The sequence below is a fragment of the Conger conger genome, chromosome 6 (genome assembly GCF_963514075.1).
Source record: "Conger conger chromosome 6, fConCon1.1, whole genome shotgun sequence".
Lineage (NCBI taxonomy): Eukaryota > Metazoa > Chordata > Actinopteri > Anguilliformes > Congridae > Conger > Conger conger.
Genome location: NC_083765.1, coordinates 62,884,126 through 62,904,125, shown reverse-complemented (window position 1 = coordinate 62,904,125; position 20,000 = coordinate 62,884,126). Strand labels below are relative to the sequence as shown.

Genomic DNA, 20,000 nt, shown 5'->3' with positions numbered 1-20,000 from the left:
CTCTCACACTCTCACACACTCACACACTCACACACTCACACACTCACACACTCACACACACTCACACACTCACACACTCACACACACTCACACACACTCACACACACTCACACACACTCACACACACTCACACACACTCACACACACTCACACACACTCACACACACTCACACACACTCACACACACTCAGGACTCACTGTGTTACTCACAGGGACACACTGACACACACCCTTCCTGAGTATAAACACACATGCAGCCCACATGCTAGTTGAGGAACAGGCAGAGACAGACACACAGACATACTCACACACAAGCACTGAGTCATGCATACCCAGACGCACGCACACACACACGCCGGGCCAAGCTCTAAAGCGGTTACAGCCGGACTCCGCTGTGTGTTCGGACTCTTCACTCAGAACAACAGAACGAGCTGCCTAAACGCACACAAATGCACACAAAAACGCACATGCAAGCACAAAAAACAGCACCTGTACGGACACAGAGATGCCACGCACTTCCCACTAATTATAAATAACCTTTAAATAAGTGGAAGACTGAGGAAAAATGGCACTGCTGACTGGATTCCAAAAGCAGATGCAGGCTTTGCCCTCCCCTGTGAGATTACAGCCCAGAGGAGCATGCAGAGGCCCCCACAGACCCTAAACCCCGGGCCACAGGGGCACACCAGCAGAGCCCTGAACACTCAACACATCAGTTCCCCAGAGTTCTACGAACACAACCTGAAGCTCCACTCACTTATTCAGAATCAACACTGTGAATCAAAGCCTTAAAGAAGCACAGCAAACAGACACTCAGATATTAAACCCCTACCCACAACAGGAGGCTATGCTATTGGTCATCACATAGTAACCATGGTATCTGCATTTTATCCAATCAGTTCGGTTGCTATGAAGTGGGATACTCAAGTGGTCAAAAACAAACTAATTTACATCAAAAACAAACGTCACTTGGATACGAGTAGTCTTGCGGCTTTAAATGGAAAGAAACATCATTTTAAACCAATTAGCTGCGTATGGACACAGGCAGGACCACAGCCAAATGAATACTGCTGGACACATGATCAGCATGGACAGTGACAAAGAACTAGTAAAGGTTAGCCAGAGAGAAAGCCTCAGACAGAATCCCATCGAGCCCTAGTGACTTATGTGCAGGCAGGCAAACGATTACCAAGGTAGGCAAATCTCACAAACTATCTGTTCACAAAATGCATAGATAAACATAACCAATCTTCTAAACAAAAACAGGTAATCAGTATGGTGAAAAGGACTACGGCGTAAGCCGTCTTTGGCCGTCTGACCAGAGTGAGTGTGGAGGTGACAGTGCAGTCTGGCCCCTCACTGTGCTACAGAGTGGACGGGAGCAGTCCTGTGCTACAGAGTGGATGGGAGCGGTCCTGTGCTACAGAGTGGATGGGAGCGGTCCTGTGCTACAGAGTGGATGGGAGCGGTCCTGTGCTACAGAGTGGACGGGAGCAGTCCTGTGCAACAGAGTGGACGGGAGCAGTCCTGTGCTACAGAGTGGATGGGAGCGGTCCTGTGCTACAGAGTGGATGGGAGCGGTCCTGTGCTACAGAGTGGATGGGAGCGGTCCTGTGCTACAGAGTGGACGGGAGCGGTCCTGTGCTACAGAGTGGATGGGAGCGGTCCTGTGCTACAGAGTGGATGGGAGCGGTCCTGTGCTACAGAGTGGATGGGAGCGGTCCTGTGCTACAGAGTGGATGGGAGCGGTCCTGTGCTACAGAGTGGATGGGAGCGGTCCTGTGCTACAGAGTGGATGGGAGCGGTTTCATTTCGGAGGGTTTATCTGGGCTCACTTGGGGGTGGGGGGGGGGGACACACAAACAGGCGCACCCCATTAGTATGAAACATTGATGGGTCTGTCTGTGAGAGAGAGGGGGAGGGAGGAGGGGAGAGAGGGAGGGGGAGGGGTTGAAGACCTCGCTGTCCTCTCTGTCGCAACCCCCCTGGCAGTCAGGATGGCTAGTTTGACTCGTGGGCGCTAGATAAGGGTGGCCATACATACGGGTGGCCATACATACGGGTGGGTGGCCATACATACGGGTGGCCATACATACAGGTGGCCATACATAAGGGTGGCGATAAGAGTGCCACCAGACTGCCATTAGAGCAGCATTAGAGTCCTTACAGTGGAATTTGTGACAGAGTGGCATTAGACTGCGGCTATAATGCCATTAGACCGCCAAAAGAGTGGCATTAGAGTCATTAGAGTACCATTAGAATAGCACAGTATGAGTGCACAGAGCAGAGATACACAGCACACTAACCCCAGCCCTCTTACAGTCAGGCATGACCATAACTAAATAAAAAGCAACATATATGCAATTAAGTTGTAATATAATTACAGAGTAATGCCATCATAAAATAGCAGATCGTATCATCCCAGCTCTGAATCTCCTCTGGCTCAGGTCACCCTGATGCAGTATCGGGCCATAGCCACCAGACCACAGGCAGAGCACTGCAATTTCACAAAATCAATAAAAAAATACAAACAAAAATAGGGGCTAATGTAAATCACATTAGCCTTTTTGAATCAGTAATTAGATGTACACAGGTATGCTTGTGTGTGTGTATGTGTGTGTGTATGTGTATACGTAACAGGGCCGGCAGACACAAAATGTAGCAAGCGCAGGGTGACCAGAGGGGGCAGGGTGACCAGGGGGCAGGGTGACCAGGGGGCAGGATGACCAGAGGGGGCAGGATGACCAGGGGGGGCAGGGTGACCAGAGGGCAGAGTGACCAGAGGGCAGGGTGACCAGAGGGCAGGGTGACCAGAGGGCAGAGTGACCAGGGGGCAGGGTGACCAGGGGGGGCAGGGTGACCAGAGGGGGCAGGGTGACCAGAGGGGGCAGGATGACCAGGGGGCAGGGTGACCAGAGGGCAGGGTGACCAGAGGGCAGGGTGACCAGAGGGGGCAGGGTGACCAGAGGGGGCAGGGTGACCAGGGGGCAGGGTGACCAGAGGGGGCAGGGTGACCAGAGGGCAGAGTGACCAGGGGGCAGGGTGACCAGAGGGCAGAGTGACCAGGGGGCAGAGTGACCAGGGGGCAGGATGACCAGAGGGCAGGATGACCAGGGGGCAGGGTGACCAGAGGGCAGAGTGACCAGGGGGCAGAGTGACCAGGGGGCAGGGTGACCAGAGGGGGCAGAGTGACCAGAGGGGGCAGGGTGACCAGAGGGCAGAGTGACCAGAGGGCAGGGTGACCAGGGGGCAGGGTGACCAGAGGGCAGAGTGACCAGGGGGCAGGGTGACCAGGGGGGGCAGGGTGACCAGAGGGGGCAGGGTGACCAGAGGGGGCAGGATGACCAGGGGGCAGGGTGACCAGAGGGCAGGGTGACCAGAGGGCAGGGTGACCAGAGGGCAGAGTGACCAGGGGGCAGAGTGACCAGGGTGACCAGGGGGCAGAGTGACCAGAGGGGGCAGGGTGACCAGAGGGGGCAGGGTGACCAGAGGGGGCAGGGTGACCAGAGGGGGCAGGGTGACCAGGGGGCAGGGTGACCAGAGGGGGCAGGGTGACCAGAGGGGGCAGGATGACCAGAGGGGGCAGAGTGACCAGGGGGCAGGGTGACCAGAGGGCAGAGTGACCAGGGGGCAGGATGACCAGAGGGCAGAGTGACCAGGGGGCAGAGTGACCAGGGGGCAGGGTGACCAGAGGGCAGGGTGACCAGAGGGCAGGGTGACCAGAGGGCAGGATGACCAGGGGGCAGGGTGACCAGAGGGCAGAGTGACCAGGGGGCAGAGTGACCAGGGGGCAGGGTGACCAGAGGGCAGGGTGACCAGAGGGCAGGGTGACCAGAGGGCAGAGTGACCAGGGGGCAGAGTGACCAGGGTGACCAGGGGGCAGAGTGACCAGAGGGGGCAGGGTGACCAGAGGGGGCAGGGTGACCAGAGGGGGCAGGGTGACCAGAGGGGGCAGGGTGACCAGGGGGCAGGGTGACCAGAGGGGGCAGGATGACCAGAGGGCAGGATGACCAGGGGGCAGGGTGACCAGAGGGCAGAGTGACCAGGGGGCAGAGTGACCAGGGGGCAGGGTGACCAGAGGGGGCAGGGTGACCAGGGGGCAGGGTGACCAGGGGGCAGGGTGACCAGGGGGCAGGGTGACCAGGGGGCAGGGTGACCAGGGGGCAGGGTGACCAGAGGGGGCAGGGTGACCAGGGGGCAGGGTGACCAGAGGGGGCAGGGTGACCAGGGGGCAGGGTGACCAGAGGGGGCAGGGTGACCAGGGGGCAGGGTGACCAGGGGGCAGGGTGACCAGGCCAGGCTCAGAGAAAGCAGAGGGGGGGTCAGAGTCTCTCAGCATCTCGAACACAAAAGCTTTTGTTGAAAGAGAAGAGTTTGAGAGAGAAAAGCTCTCAGCCTGGGCACACATGCTAGTTTAATCATCACCAGTGTGGCTAACCTTCCGGGAAGAGTTCTCATCCGAATGACAGACTCTGAGTAATACAGGAAGTGCTACACATCCAAGCCCAAAATCTCCCTAGTGCTCACGCAAGACATGACCTCATGCTTTAGTCCTTGTGTGAGCCGGGTCTGTGGTGCAGAAGAGCTCACTGAAGTTTTACTGGAAGCAGGGAGGAGTTTTTTCTCCTTTATTTAATACAAATTCAGAATAATAACAACAACAACAACAACAAAGGGACCGGACAAAATACAAAGTTACAGTTCAAACTAATTCTATGCTACCGCCACACATATCTGAAGGGAAAAAGCTAAAGACCAATGTGTAGAATCAGCCTGTGTGCTTTAGTGAGCTGTAACTGCACCGCCCTGCCTGTGTAAGACTAAAGGAGGATTGATTGGTCGGCATAATGCATCATATTATGCGTTTCTGCCTGCTCCGCCGTGTGGCTGTGTCCGAAACTGAAATCAGTTGACCTGATGCCTCGTTGCCTGATCAGTAATGTGTCCTTCAAAGAGAGGCGATGTCGGAGGCGTGTTCGCAGCACACGATTGAGACGCAGTTTGAAAGTAAAGTGATTACGCGATGCCTAATCACAAGCAAATTATTCACGGAGGCTTAAAATATTACACACATGATTTCTGTGTTAAGCAATTCAGATTTTGTTCATAATGTGTAACTAAAACAAAATATTGAGCTCGCTGTGTACTTGCACAAGCTTTTTTACAGTTATTTGCAAACTCTGCCACTGTTTTCAGCCATTAATTTAATGGAAGTAAGAATCATACATTCATTCATTCATTCATTCATTAACCTAACCCGCTTATCCTGAACAGGGTCGCAGGGGAGCTGGAGCCTATCCCAGCATACATTTGGCGAAAGGCAGGAATACACCCTGGACAGGTCGCCAGTCCATCACAGAAGAATCATACAGTTAATCGCAAATATATATATATATATATATATATACAGTGGCAAGAAAGTGCTGGTGGACAAAGTAAGTGAACCCTTATGCTAATGACTTCAACAAAAGCTAATTAGAGTCAGGAGTTAGCAAACCTGGAGTCCAATCAATGAAACCAGATTGGAGCGAGGTGTAGAGCTACTTTGACTTACAAAAAAGGAGGAAGCTGCTGCTTTCCAAAAAAACCATCACTGCACGCCTGAAGTTTGAATTGTTCGGGAAGAACACGCAGCGCTATGTATGGCATAAAACAGGCACTGCATACCAACATGAAAAAAACATCATCCCAACGGTGAAGTACGGTGGAGGGAGCATCATGATTTGGGGCTGTTTTGCTGCTTCGGGGCCTGGACCGCTTGCCATCATTGAGGGGAAAATGAATTCTCAAGTTTATCAAGGTATCCTACAGAATAATTTCAGGGTGGCTGTCCGCCAGCTGAAGCTCAGTAGAAGTTGGGTGATGCAGCAGGACAATGACCCTAAACATCGAAGTAAATCTACTACAGAATGGCTTCAAAAAAAGAAAATCCGCCTTTTGGAGTTGCCCAGTCAGAATCCAGACCGGAATCCAATAGAGATGCTGTGGAATGACCTCAAGAGAGCTGTTCACACCAGACATCCTAAGAATATGGCTGAGCTGAAGCAGTTCTGTAAGGAAGAATGGTCCAAAATTCCTCCTGAACATTGTGCAGGTCTGATCAGCAGCTACCGGAAACGCTTGTTGGAGGTTATTGCTGCCAAAGGAGGTTCGACCAGTTATTAAATCCAAGGGTTCACTTACTTTTCCACCAGCACTGTGAATGTTCAATGGACGTGTCCAATAAAGACATGAAATATTATAATTGTTTGTGTGGTATTAGGTTAAGCACATTGAGTTTGTCTATACTGGGGACTTAGATGTAGATCAGATCACATTTTATGACCAATTAATGCAGAAAACCAAGTAATTCCAAAGGGTTCACCTACTTTTTCTTGCCACTGTCTAGATATAATGCCCAACGAAAACTAGCTTTTTGGCGGTGTAATTGCAGAGTGACGCAGACACCCCGGCGGGCGCACAAGCACAAATGCTCACAATGGCGTAGGCCACTTACGTAGGCTATGCTGTAGGCTCTGCACAGATTCAACGCAGAAATGTAAAACCAGGCCTTAGTGCAGAAACAGCCTGCGTGCCTTCACATCATCAGAGCAGCGTGTTGCTGCATGCACAGGGGGCGGGGCTTAAGGGCACTGCGTCTCTGCTGCTCCTCCCAGAATCCCGTGCGCTCGGCCGTGCCTCGCCGTCGCCCCAGGTGGCGAGTATTCGGGTCGAGTGGTGGCTGTTCGTGCGGCTGGCTCCAATTTCACCCCCAACACGCAGGGGCAAAGACCAAAATAAAAAGGAAACTGGCCAGGCACTCTGGAGATCACTGCTCTCTCACACGTGCATTCCGCGAGTCCTCAGTTTCAAAAGCAGTTCTCCTCTCTCCCTATCTAACCCTCTTTCTCCTTCTGTTTCTCCCTCCGTTTCTCCTCCCCTCCCTCCCTCTCACTCACTCACCTCTCTCCTTCCTTCCCTCTACCCCCCTCTCCCTCTTTGACCCTCTCTGACCCTCTACCCCCTTTTCCCCCCCTTTCACCCTCTCTCTCTCCTTCCCTCCCTCCCACACTGACTAACCCCTGCATCTGGGGCTGAAGTCAGCTGTGACCCCACCCTCTCTCCCACATTCCATCGCTCCCCCTCAGTAGAACTCAGCAGCCCTGAGCCCGGCTCCAGCCAATCGGGCGGCAGTGCATGCCTACCCCTCCCCCATTTCTACGATGTAAACAAGGTAGTGTGAGTTCTGGCCAGTGTTACTTCCTTTTGTTTTAAAGGGGGGAGCCCGCACTTTATAAACACTACATCAGCTATCCAAGAATAAGATGATATTTAAACAGTTTGCAAACTGCTAATAGGAACAAAGGGCAAGACAACATAATACCCTGCTCAAATAATAAAATATACAGGTTTGCTATACTGATATTTCATAAAATTGATTGATTAGGTTTCACAACCTGGGCCCTGGGTGAGTGAGTCACAAATCTCACTCAGTAGATACTGCAATACATCACAACTTCAGCCACAGACTTGTGCATTTGTGCATTTGGTATAACTCCTTTTGAGGCCTGCTGATTTTTAAGGTTACTTAAAGCCGGCTAATTGTACGGTTACCCGCATTTCAAGCAACCAATCAAATCAATGTTTTTAGGAACAGCAGATTTATTTGGACCATTATACTCACTCGCTACCAATTGCATCCAATGCAATACCATGTAATTATTTACAGGAGAAGAATGGTGCAGACACACTAAAATATGAAATGATCCAGTTCTCTGGATTGAAAGAAATCCTGTCCTACTGAAAAGTATTTTCATCTAATCCATAAGCACAGGCTGATAATGTCCACTGCACTGTACACGTTCCCAATGGCCCCAAAAGGGAGGACACTACTTCCCCCATGTCCCTATAAGGGAGGACACTGTAGTGTACACTTCCCCCATGTCCCTATAAGGGAGGACACTGTAGTGTACACTTCCCCCATGTCCCTATAAGGGAGGACACTGTAGTGTACACTTCCCCCATGTCCCTATAAGGGAGGACACTGTAGTGTACACTTCCCCCATGTCCCTATAAGGGAGGACACTGTAGTGTACACTTTCCCCATGTCCCTATAAGGGAGGACACTTGTGTACACTTCCCCCATGTCCCTATAAGGGAGGACACTGTAGTGTACACTTCCCCCATGTCCCTATAAGGGAGGACACTTGTGTACACTTCCCCCATGTCCCTATAAGGGAGGACACTTGTGTACACTTCCCCCATGTCCCTATAAGGGAGGACACTGTAGTGTACACTTCCCCCATGTCCCTATAAGGGAGGACACTGTAGTGTACACTTTCCCCATGTCCCTATAAGGGAGGACACTGTAGTGTACACTTCCCCCATGTCCCTATAAGAGAGGACACTGTAGTGTACACTTCCCCCATGTCCCTATAAGGGAGGACACTGTAGTGTACACTTCCCCCATGTCCCTATAAGGGAGGACACTGTAGTGTACACTTCCCCCATGTCCCTATAAGGGAGGACACTGTAGTGTACACTTTCCCCATGTCCCTATAAGGGAGAACACTGTAGTGTACACTTCCCCCATGTCCCTATAAGGGAGAACACTGTAGTGTACACTTCCCCCATGTCCCTATAAGGGAGGACACTATAGGGTACACTTCCCCATGTCCCTATAAGGGAGGACACTGTAGGGTACACTTCCCCATGTCCCTATAAGGGAGAACACTGTAGTGTACACTTCCCCCATGTCCCTATAAGGGAGAACACTGTAGTGTACACTTCCCCATGTCCCTATAAGGGAGGACACTGTAGGGTACACCTCCTCATTCACACAGCAGAGGAAGCAGACACACAGCACTCACCTTGTCACTCTCCTCCCCGCAGGCGTGGTCTGGGTGGCAGTGGAAGGAGGCGCCGAGTCCTCCTATCGGGAGACAGAGAGGGCGATGACCTCAAAGCATTCTTAACCCTTTCAGGTATGACATCACAGAATAAGTCATCATGACTTTAATGCATTTTGTTTCCTCAATAAAATTTAAAATGTATATGGTTGTTGCCACTAACACCATGTACATTTAAAAATGTCAAATAAAAACAATGATTGATTGATTGATTTGAACTGAACATTCTAATTCTGGTCACTACTGGTAATTGAAAGCAATGTTCTAGCACGCCGACTTGGAATTTAGGAAAAAACAAGCAAAAGCAACTCATAAGCACAGGTTATAATGTAAGTTCTGTAACTATGTACCCATTATAACTAGTCAAGTAATTAATATAATTTATATATAAATTATATTATTTATATAAAGCCTGCACTGCTTGCATGGGCAAAGTCAACAAACAAATTAATTACTGGCTCGGTCCAAGACGTCTATCGATTTTCTGAATACTAACAGAGAATAAAGAACCGTTGTGTAGTAAAACCTCTTAGTCTGGTGGATGGTTTCTCATTAAACCAGCCATGGAATGCGTGTGGGCGGGCATGTGCGTCTTTGCCATAATGATATTGGAATAACATTCTCAGACAATTCTACAAGACCACTTTCTAGACACTAACCTAGTCCTCCGCTTGTGCCAGACACTATACAAGGTGTGCACATTCAGATGTGCAGGTTACTGTTTGTAAAGGCATGTATATACGCAACAGTGGGGCTCCTCTTTAGGCTGAAGTACAGAACCCAACACAACTGGGGTATGGGGTGTGCCAACAATCGACCAGAGAGCCTCAGTCACCGCCCCCCCCCCCCCCGGCCCCCGAGGAGAGGGGCATTACAGCCTGAGAGCTCTTCAGTCACTGGCCTGGAACAGAACACCACGGTCTGCACTGCGCTATGATACACACTGCTCTCACACACACGACCACACACACGCTGCGTACACCGGGTTAGGGCTGATTTAAAGGGCTCTGTTCCTCCTGCATGGTTACTGTTGTTCAGTACACCCTGTCGGCAGTCACCTGCCTCAGTAAACCCTTCAGAACACACACTGCTTATTTACCAATCATCATTGTTCATCTCTACACTGTCAGCCACAGGAACAGGGACACTGCGTCATGTGGACTGTGAATGTTCCGGAACAGTAATTTTTCCTTGTACGGAACAAGAACCATTAGAGATTTTAGCCACAGCCACAGAACACCAAGTCCCTCGCCTCCTACCAACACCGCCTCCCACACATCCTACCAACACCACATTCCTTGCCTCCATCACCTCATACAAACACCACATCCCTCTCCTCCTACCAACACCACGTCCCTCGCCTCCTACCAACACCACGTTCCTCACCTCCTACCAACGCCACGTTCCTCGCCCTCCTACCAACGCCACGTTCCTCGCCCTCCTACCACCACGTTCCTCGCCCTCCAAACACCACGTTCCTCGCCCTCCAAACACCACGTTCCTCGCCCTCCAAACACCACGTTCCTCGCCCTCCAAACACCACGTTCCTCGCCCTCCTAACAACACCACGTTCCTCGCCCTCCTAACAACACCACGTTCATCGCCCTCCTAACAACACCACGTTCCTCGCCCTCCTAACAACACCACGTTCCTCGCCCTCCTAACAACACCACGTTCCTCGCCCTCCTAACAACACCACGTTCCTCGCCCTCCAAACAACACCACGTTCCTCGCCCTCCAAACAACACCACGTTCCTCGCCCTCCAAACACCACGTTCCTCGCCCTCCAAACACCACGTTCCTCGCCCTCCAAACACCACGTTCCTCGCCCTCCAAACACCACGTTCCTCGCCCTCCAAACACCACGTTCCTCGCCCTCCAAACACCACGTTCCTCGCCCTCCAAACACCACGTTCCTCGCCCTCCAAACACCACGTTCCTCGCCCTCCTACCAACACCACGTTCCTCGCCCTCCTACCAACACCACGTGCCTCGCCTCCTACCAACACCACGTGCCTCGCCTCCTACCAACATCACGTTCCTCGCCCTCCTAACAACACCACGTTCCTCGCCTTCCTACCAACACCACGTTCCTCGCCTTCCTACCAACACCACGTTCCTCGCCTCCCTACCAACACCACGTTCCTCGCCTTCCTACCAACACCACGTTCCTCGCCTTCCTACCAACACCACGTTCCTCGCCTTCCTACCAACACCACGTTCCTCGCCTTCCTACCAACACCACGTTCCTCGCCTTCCTACCAACACCACGTTCCTCGCCTTCCTACCAACACCACGTTCCTCGCCTTCCTACCAACACCACGTTCCTCGCCTTCCTACCAACACCACGTTCCTCGCCTTCCTACCAACACCACGTTCCTCGCCTTCCTACCAACACCACGTTCCTCGCCTTCCTACCAACACCACGTTCTTCGCCCTCCTACCAACACCACGTTCCTCGCCCTCCTACCAACACCACGTTCCTCGCCCTCCTACCAACACCACGTTCCTCGCCCTCCTACCAACACCACATTCCTGGCCCTCCTACCAACACCACGTTCCTCGCCCTCCTAACACCACGTTCCTCGCCCTCCTACCAACACCACGTTCCTAGCCCTCCTACCAACACCACGTTCCTCGCCTCCTACCAACACCACGTTCCTCGCCTCCTACCAACACCACGTTCTTCGCCTCCTACCAACACCACGTTCCTCGCCTCCTACCAACACCACGTTCCTCGCCTCCTACCAACACCACATGCCTCGCCTCCTACCAACACCACGTTCCTCGCCTCCTACCAACACCACATGCCTCGCCTCCTACCAACACCAAATGCGTCGCCTCCTACCAACACCACATGCCTCGCCTCCTACCAACACCACGTTCCTCGCCCTCCTACCAACACCACGTTCCTCGCCTCCTACCAACACCACATGCCTCGCCTCCTACCAACACCACATGCCTCGCCTCCTACCAACACCACGTTCCTCGCCCTCCTACCAACACCATGTTCCTCGCCCTCCTACCAACTTTCACACTTTCACACTCGCCACTATAATTAGAATCAATATACCCATAGAAATCATTTAATTGTGCTGCCAAGATCACAGGCAGTAGAAAGAAGCCTAAGGACAAACAGCGGATGAGTTAGTGTGCATCATGCCGAGGTGGCCTGCGACAATTAGAACGTCTTTGGCCCCTTGGCCCGGGCAGGCGGGAGTGAAGGGGAGGACAAATACTCTTCCTCAGAATAAACACCAAGGAACAAAAACAACACCCTTTAATGTCACTATTTTATGTGAGGGTCATGCATGGACAATGCAAACATTGTAATCCTGGATTAGGGCCTTTGTTGAAGATAAAGCTGTTGTTGTCGTTGTTGTTGTTGTCGTTGTTGTTGTTGTTGCTGCGGTCATGTTGTCGTATTTGTCTCAGACTTTTCTTGGTGTGTTTTTAATAAAGCCTCAGCCTTGTGAAACGGCGCTCCGCTCTGTCCACCCCCGCGATGATGAAACCCGGTGAAAAACGCCCAGCCAACCAGTCTCTTTAGCTTTTCCCCGTGTCTGCCAGTCAGGAGTAAAACGGGCTCTGTAATTCCCCCCCGTCTGAAGCCTGCGTGAGCCTGAGTGAGTGGCGGCTCAAAGACACAGCCAGCGACAGCTCCGCGGGAGAGCGGCCCCGGCCCGTGTCACTTCCTGTCGAGCGGCGGCCCCGACCCGTGTCACATCCTGTCGAGCTCCTGCCACTGAGACTCCGGGCAGGATGCGAGGGATGGCCACCGTATCGATCAGGAAGCGTGGAGACGGACTGACGTCTCATGCCGTATTGTCCGTATTGTCCCTTTCCATCCAGTTCTCCTGGTTCATTTGAGGAGGTGAGTGCAGAGCCTGAAGGGGCCATCCCCAAGAGTTGCCAGATTGGCTGAGCTCAGTCCCTAGACCACAAATCCCGACCATGAAGCAGGGTGCACCCACATGAATGCGAGACGGAGAGAGCGTGTTGATTGACATTCTACATGGGGAGAACAACACGGATGAGCCCAAAGCTACAGCTAAGAGCTCTTTCATATCATCACATGACACTGCGTACAGCGCTCGCACACAGACACACACACTCTAAATCCAAGTGCCCCAAACTCATGCACACTATAAAATAGTAAAACAAAACGAGAGGTGTATACACACACAGGCCTGCCGTAAAGCCAAGAGGACTGGCCAGTGGGGAAGAGGGAGGGAGAGAAATGGACACAGAGGGGCCTCAGGCAGGGGGAGGGGGGGGGAGACAGATCACCTTTTAATGCCTCTGCTGCTCGCTCTCATTTCAGTGAGCGCTCTCTCCCTATGTGCTTCCCCCACAAAGCGAAGGAAGAAACAGCCTGTATTCAGGCTATGATACACCGCGCTGATGAAAGCACTGGCCTCCTTCACTGGGACATGCATACGGCAGGACTGCTCTCTCTATCCATTCCATTTATCCCGGTCGACTGTCAGCAGAATCGAACGTGGCAGCTCCCCAGGGCCCCGGAGCAGAGCTTGACGGTCAGGAACGGTCCATGTCCAATAAACGCAGCTAGGCCTTGCTCAGCACAGGCTGATCAAAAGTAGAAAAAAAAAAAAAAAAAAAAACAGTTCCCGCTGCACTGCCCTGAACAATCCTCTACTCTCCTCCACCCTCCAGTGCCAGTGCAGCGTACTCACAAGGCCAGACCCTTCACCTGCCCTGGAAAGAAGAATCTAGAATAGCCAGCATAGCAGCAGTGTGCCGGACCGTAGTGTGCCATAGTGCGCCGTAGTGTGTGTGCCAGTGTGCCGGTTAGTGAGCTGTAGTGAGCTGTACAGTAGGCTGGTTGCCGTGGGGGATGGGAGGCACTTCTGCAACCAGATGAATGGAGAGTGGGAGGCCGGGGGGGGGGGGGGTCATGGCTTTCCATCTTTACTGCTATTGATTCTCTCCCAGCACCATGCAGCAGCCATTTCTGCCAATTTCCTCTCTCTCCCTTCCTTTACAGCCCCCTCGCAGACATGCAGTCCCTTCATCTCCATATTCCTCCCCTCTCCCTCATTGCAGTTCTCCCTGCCCTTTCCCTCACTCCATCCATCCAGCTCTTCCCTTCCCTCTCTCGAACTTTCTGCTGACTAGGACAGCGTTGCGTAGCGCTAGCATTGAGTTTGCTGCCGTTCCTGCTATCAAATGTCTGTGGTCTAGGGGTGTGAACGGTTAAACGGTTAACCAAAACTGATTTGTAACCGGTTACAAAAATTTTTTTATTTTGCGTGACCATGGAGTGCACAACCCCATCTGTAAGAAAGTTGTTAACAGCAGCATATTCACAGATTTCATGCCAATCAAGTCCTCTTGCGGTCATAAGCAGTATCAGTTAACCGGTTAACCCTTTAAAAAATGGGATGGTAACCAGTTACTAAAGCTGATGATTTGTCACATCCCTACTGTGGTCACCATTCCTTTCAACCCGATACACGACGCATGTTGTTCGGCAGGTAGTTTGGGGCAGCCTGTAGTGTAGTGGTTAAGGTACTCTTACCAACACCACGTTCTGTTCCTCGCCTGCTAGCAACACCACGTTCCTCGCCTCCTACCAACACCACGTTCCGTTCCTCGCCTCCTACCAACACCACGTTCCGTTCCTCGCCTCCTACCAACACCACGTTCCGTTCCTCGCCTCCTACCAACACCACGTTCCGTTCCTCGCCTCCTACCAACACCACGTTCCGTTCCTCGCCTCCTACCAACACCACGTTCCGTTCCTCGCCTCCTACCAACACCACGTTCCGTTCCTCGCCTCCTACCAACACCACGTTCCGTTCCTCGCCTCCTACCAACACCACGTTCAGTTCTTCGCCTCCTACCAACACCACGTTCCGTTCCTCGCCTGCCAGCAACACAATGTTCCCCACCACCTACCAACACCACGTTCCTCGCCTCCTACCAACACCACGTTCCTCGCCTCCTACCAACACCACGTTCCGTTCCTCGCCTCCTACCAACACCACGTTCCGTTCCTCGCCTCCTACCAACACCACGTTCCGTTCCTCGCCTCCTACCAACACCACGTTCCGTTCCTCGCCTCCTACCAACACCACGTTCCGTTCCTCGCCTCCTACCAACACCACGTTCCTCGCCTCCTACCAACACCACGTTCCTCGCCTCCTACCAACACCACGTTCCTCGCCTCCTACCAACACCACGTTCCCCGCCTCCTACCAACACCACGTGTCTGTGCAGTGCTTCAGTCGCTTTGGATAAATGATGTAATGTAATGTATAATGTAGCCTCCAAAGCTGGAGCCCGGGCGTCCCCTTAGCAGGTGCACGGAACTAGGAACATAAACAAGGACTGTCGAGGATCCGGGAGTCCCCTTTCCTCCTTAGGAATTCTCCTGTCATTACTAATACAGCTCCACCGCCTCGGTCTGTGCGTGTCTGTGCATGCGTGTTTGCGCCTGTATCTGTCTGTCTGTCTGTGTTCTTTATGCTCAGGGCCCACTACATAAATGAGGACCGTGTTTGCACCTAGTGCAGTCCATCTCTGTCTTAACAGGCTACAGTTGGCTATGGTTCCATCACTCCCACTTGGCTTGAGCATACATTAATATGCTTAAATACTCATGTATTTAGCACGTGAACTCTCCCCAGACGTGTGGCAGGAAGATGTCAATTCTTGCAAGAGTTAAATGCAGACCATCCCATGAAGTACACTGATCGGGAGATAATCCTAGAGCCACTAATGGAATCCGCATTGGCTATTGTCATAAACGTAGCCAATGGCACCTCAAAAGCCATGTACTGCTCAAAACCTTTTTTTTTTATTTTTTATTTTTTATTGTATATACAAACCTACATAAACAAAAATCTCCAGCAACAATATAATTTTGGTGAATATCCAAAGTGATGGTTCCTGAAATAGGGCAGCCAAGTATGTAAACCTCAGTCCAGACTCAATTACTACCTCACAAACAGGCTTTCTGAAAGCTCTCTCTTCAAAAAGCAGTAAAATGGACATATCGTTGCTCTGTGTTAATTTAACTGTAAGTTGGTGAAGAGGGGGGGTCTCGTGCCACCTTCGGTTAAATTTAGACACCTTCCTGCAGCAGCACGAGGGGGCTGGGGTGAGTTTCGCCGTCAGCACGACAGCCCAGCAGGGAAGGTGCCAAAAAGACAACAAAACAAAAAAGAAAAGAGGAAAGGAGGATGAGGAAGGATAAATGGTAGAACTGGAGGAGAATATCTGGATCACCCTGCAGCTCGGTCTGGGGTTATTGACCTCGCTCAATCAGCTTTACTCCATCTTCTGTAGCCTGCAGTCTAATCTACATGCCAAATATATCCCTTAAAATATTTCCCACATTTTATCCCCCCCTCCCATCTTACTCCCACAGAAACGCAAGGCAAACCCTCCTCTTAAAATCCTTTATTCCGCCAATGACTCCCATGTGTATTAACACCAAAGCTTCATCCCCCATACAATTTTCACAAATCCCTACACATCCCCCAACCAGCAGCCCAGCCTGGGCTCTTGAGGGAGGAGTTGGACAGGAAGTGGTTTTAGAGGAAGTGAGGGGAGGAGGAGAGTGGGAGGACACGGGAACATGCTCCAGCTTATACTCGTTTTCCTCTCTCTGACTGGGGAAAGCAGGCCGCTGGCCATTAATCTGCATGCACACACGCTGGTCCTTCCTGTTCCATTATTTACAGGCCCCCAGCAGATCCCATTGGCTGCGAGGGAACACAGGCAGCCACCAGGCAGCCACTAAACGCAGTGCCAGTTGGACAATGTCTTGGGAGCATTTGTTATGTTTCACAGTTGAGTAGAATAGGCCTTTCCTAGGCATGCGAGAACAGCGTCATCATAGGGATTACCACCAGGAAGACTGGTGAAAAGGACAATGTTTAAGGCACGATACTAGGAAGGCACAAGGAATTCAAATTGGCAGCCGGTTATACAGTTCAAGTTCTTACCCACTATGCCACACTCCCCACCATCAAACGACCTGAACATCACCAGAAATGTATGTCACAACAGCACTTAACTTCAGTTAACTGATTAAAAGGAGTAGAGACTTGGGCGGGGAGTCGGTGTAGACCCAGGCTAAATGACTGATTTAGACAGATTTGGACAGATTTTGCTCAGCGATGCTGGTGAGGGCAGCACCAGAACCTGGGCCTAGTCAGCACTGCACATAAAGACGAGTTTATCTGAGCGCCATTCAGAGCCCGCCAGTCATGAGAACACAGACTGAAGAGAGTGAGCACAGAGAGGAATGCACACAAACACAGACTCAGCACCCCACCAGGAGCCTCCACTAACTGTAACAGACTAAAGACAGCAATACAAAGATACCAGGAACGGTCACAGCCCTAATCCCTCCTGCTCTGCCTTCCCGCTCTCCCTTTCTCACTCCCTCCCTCGCACTCGCCCCATCTCCCTCTACTCCTTTCTTCTCAGCTCCTCACTCTCCGCCTGCCGGAGAATACTTTCGGTTTGGTTCGAGTCATCTCATGTTCAGGCCTGTTCCCCCCCATCCATCTCACTCTCATTTACTCTCCCTCTCTCTCCCTCTGGCCAGCCAGCCTTCAGATCCATCACTGGGTGCTGCCACATGGCTCTCATTTCTTCTCCTGGGGCAGAGGTTCCACAGGCAACTGTTACTCCGGTAGGAGCAGTGCAGACTCCATTCTGGCTCCGGCTAGATGCTGAAATAGTCCGCTCCACCTGCAAGACCCCCAACTCCACCTGTGAGCACCACCTCCACCTGCAAGACCCCTAGCACCACCTGCAACAGACCCAGGTCCTTCTGCAAAAGGCCCAGCTACACCTCTGCACTCGGCTCTAAACTTCCACTCAAGCCTTTTATCAACTCCGGACGGAATAAACTAAAAATCCATACTTTCCAGGTTGAATGGCCAGTGTTGGGATGTACATGCTCCTTTCTTCGCCTTTTTGTTTGCTTGCATCTGCACGCAGATGGAAAGCCGGCGTCCGGAGCACAAGCTGGGGTCCGGAGAGCGAGCAGCAGATGAAAGCGGCGCACTCATCTTCCCGAGTGGTGGACATGTGCAGCGGCTCATTCGCCTCGGAGGACACAAAACACAAAAGGGTTTGAGAGGAGCCCAACGCGGGACGGCTGCTTCATTAGAAACCGTTTAGGTACTCTGGGGGGGGGTAGGTTTATGCAGGCGTAATGGGAGCCCTTCGGCCATTCAGAGCTGATATGGGACGGCATCCTGACCAGGGCTCCGAGTGGCATGTCAGCGGGCCCTCCAGTCCACCCGGCCTTGCTCGAGGGCCCTTCTGCCCACACCTGGGCCTGGGGGGGGGGGGGGGCGCCGCGGGCCTGACAATGCAGAGTACCGCCGTCATCCACGGGTGACCATTGTTCCATCCCTAATTGGGAAGGGCTCTTTAAGCCCCCGGAGCTGGGTGAGCCAACGATAATGCTGATACCACAGACATTCAACAGTCATCAGACCCAGCACATTAGGACACATTTTATTCTCCTTTCCCCCTTTGTTATTAAACCGTGAGCAGAGATGCATCGGGAACAAAAGGGTCTAATGAAGAGAAACGCTGCCGTCGGCTGACGGCTCCAGCCCGGTTTTCGGCGAGCCATTATCAAACGAGCGCTAAAACTGCAGCGCTCCACGGAAAAGGCTCCGGGGGGCTTTTCAGAAAGAAAGTAGACGCAGGTGACAGGTGTTGGGGCTCGATATAGGACACATGCACCTGGATTAGGGCTGTCCCACAGGAGTTATCCTCCCCCACCCAGAGATTCAAGAGACTTACAATACATGCATCAGCATCTACTCAGGAAAGCAGCGCCACAGCAGAGATGTACACCACATTACACAACTCTGAAAATGGAACAAACCTCATCTAAACCTGTGTGACTTTGTGTTAAAATTAAGCACAATGTCCAGACAATCAGACACAACCAGAACATTTAGCAATGCTAAAGAATTTATAAAAGTGATCATATTCATAAATAACCGTTCACAAACTAAAATGTACTGAGGGGACAAAGAGAAGCAAGTCGGTATTTAGAACAAGAAAAAAAATCTAATAAATCAGCAGCAGCAAAGGTGAAAGATTCAAAGACAAAATCACACAATTTAGAAAATGGCATGAATTACTAAGTTAAAGTGCTCAGTGGAGCAGTGCATGGTGCTGCGAGATGGCCATTTTTAACTCCAGGGTCAACACTACCATTTTCCCCTTTTAGAGTAAGTACTTGACCTCAACCACTTGAAAATATCCAGCTAGATATATGGACAGCATGTATGGGCTGAAGCGAAAGAAGCCCTGCTTAGTCCGCAAAGAGAGTTAATAATAACGGCCTCAGCTCTGAAGGGTAACAAGCCTTCCATTTGGAGGCAGCACCTGCTGGAAGCAAATGACCATCGCCTCTGATCACACTTGGGCTAATTGCTATGCATTAGTGAGGCAGGAGCTGGCAGCTAACCACGAACAGCAGCAGCCCAGTTCAAACTCCTGAGGATCCTCTCGTAAGCACATGACCACAAACAGTCAGTGACCGTACTGACATGTCAAACTTGAGAATTTGCGAGTGAGAGCGCAAATATGCAATTACAATTACAATTAATGCCGATATAACAATCCCTACTGGCAATGGAGTTCTACAATAGACTTTTTCCAAAATCCTTCCAAAAATTCTACTCTTTCAGAGCTTAACCAAGCAGGATAGATCTTACAAAAACGGCATCCCGAATCTGGTGGATTGCAAAAGTACGGTGGCTAGGCTTGAAGACGGTATAACCGTGTGCGGTCCAGCAAATCTGTAATTGATATTGAAATAATTATTGTAAATGGCAGACCCCACTGGTTTTGTTTGTAACACTGAACTGACGTACAGAAAAGCTCACCCCAGGAAGGGAAAAAATGAAGCTGAAATTGAGACATTCACTGGGGAATTGGAACAGAGATTAATTTTAAACTTCCAGATGGTTCTTTGGATTCAAAACAAGGTTACTTGTATCGACTGTCAGTGCAAATTTTAGCATCACTCCAGCACAACTAGTTTGCAGTACAACGCCTGTGCTAAAACATACATTTACTACTCTAAACTCAATTGCTATT

The 20,000-nt window shown here is 51.4% G+C and overlaps 1 protein-coding gene across 7 annotated transcripts in view; it reads right to left on the bottom strand.

The window, feature by feature from the left end:
• The window catches only part of LOC133130344 (E3 ubiquitin-protein ligase RNF38-like), a 44,157-nt gene that overhangs the window by 13,401 nt on the left and 10,756 nt on the right, over positions 1–20,000 (bottom strand). For 5 of the 7 annotated variants that reach the window (XM_061244867.1, XM_061244868.1, XM_061244866.1 and 2 more), the window contains one exon: positions 8,850–8,911. In XM_061244867.1, the coding sequence (XP_061100851.1) occupies positions 8,850–8,911 (62 nt within the window). Of the gene's footprint in view, positions 1–8,849; positions 8,912–17,793 lie in introns of all 7 variants that reach the window. The other 2 variants (XM_061244869.1, XM_061244871.1) reach the window with 2 other exon arrangements.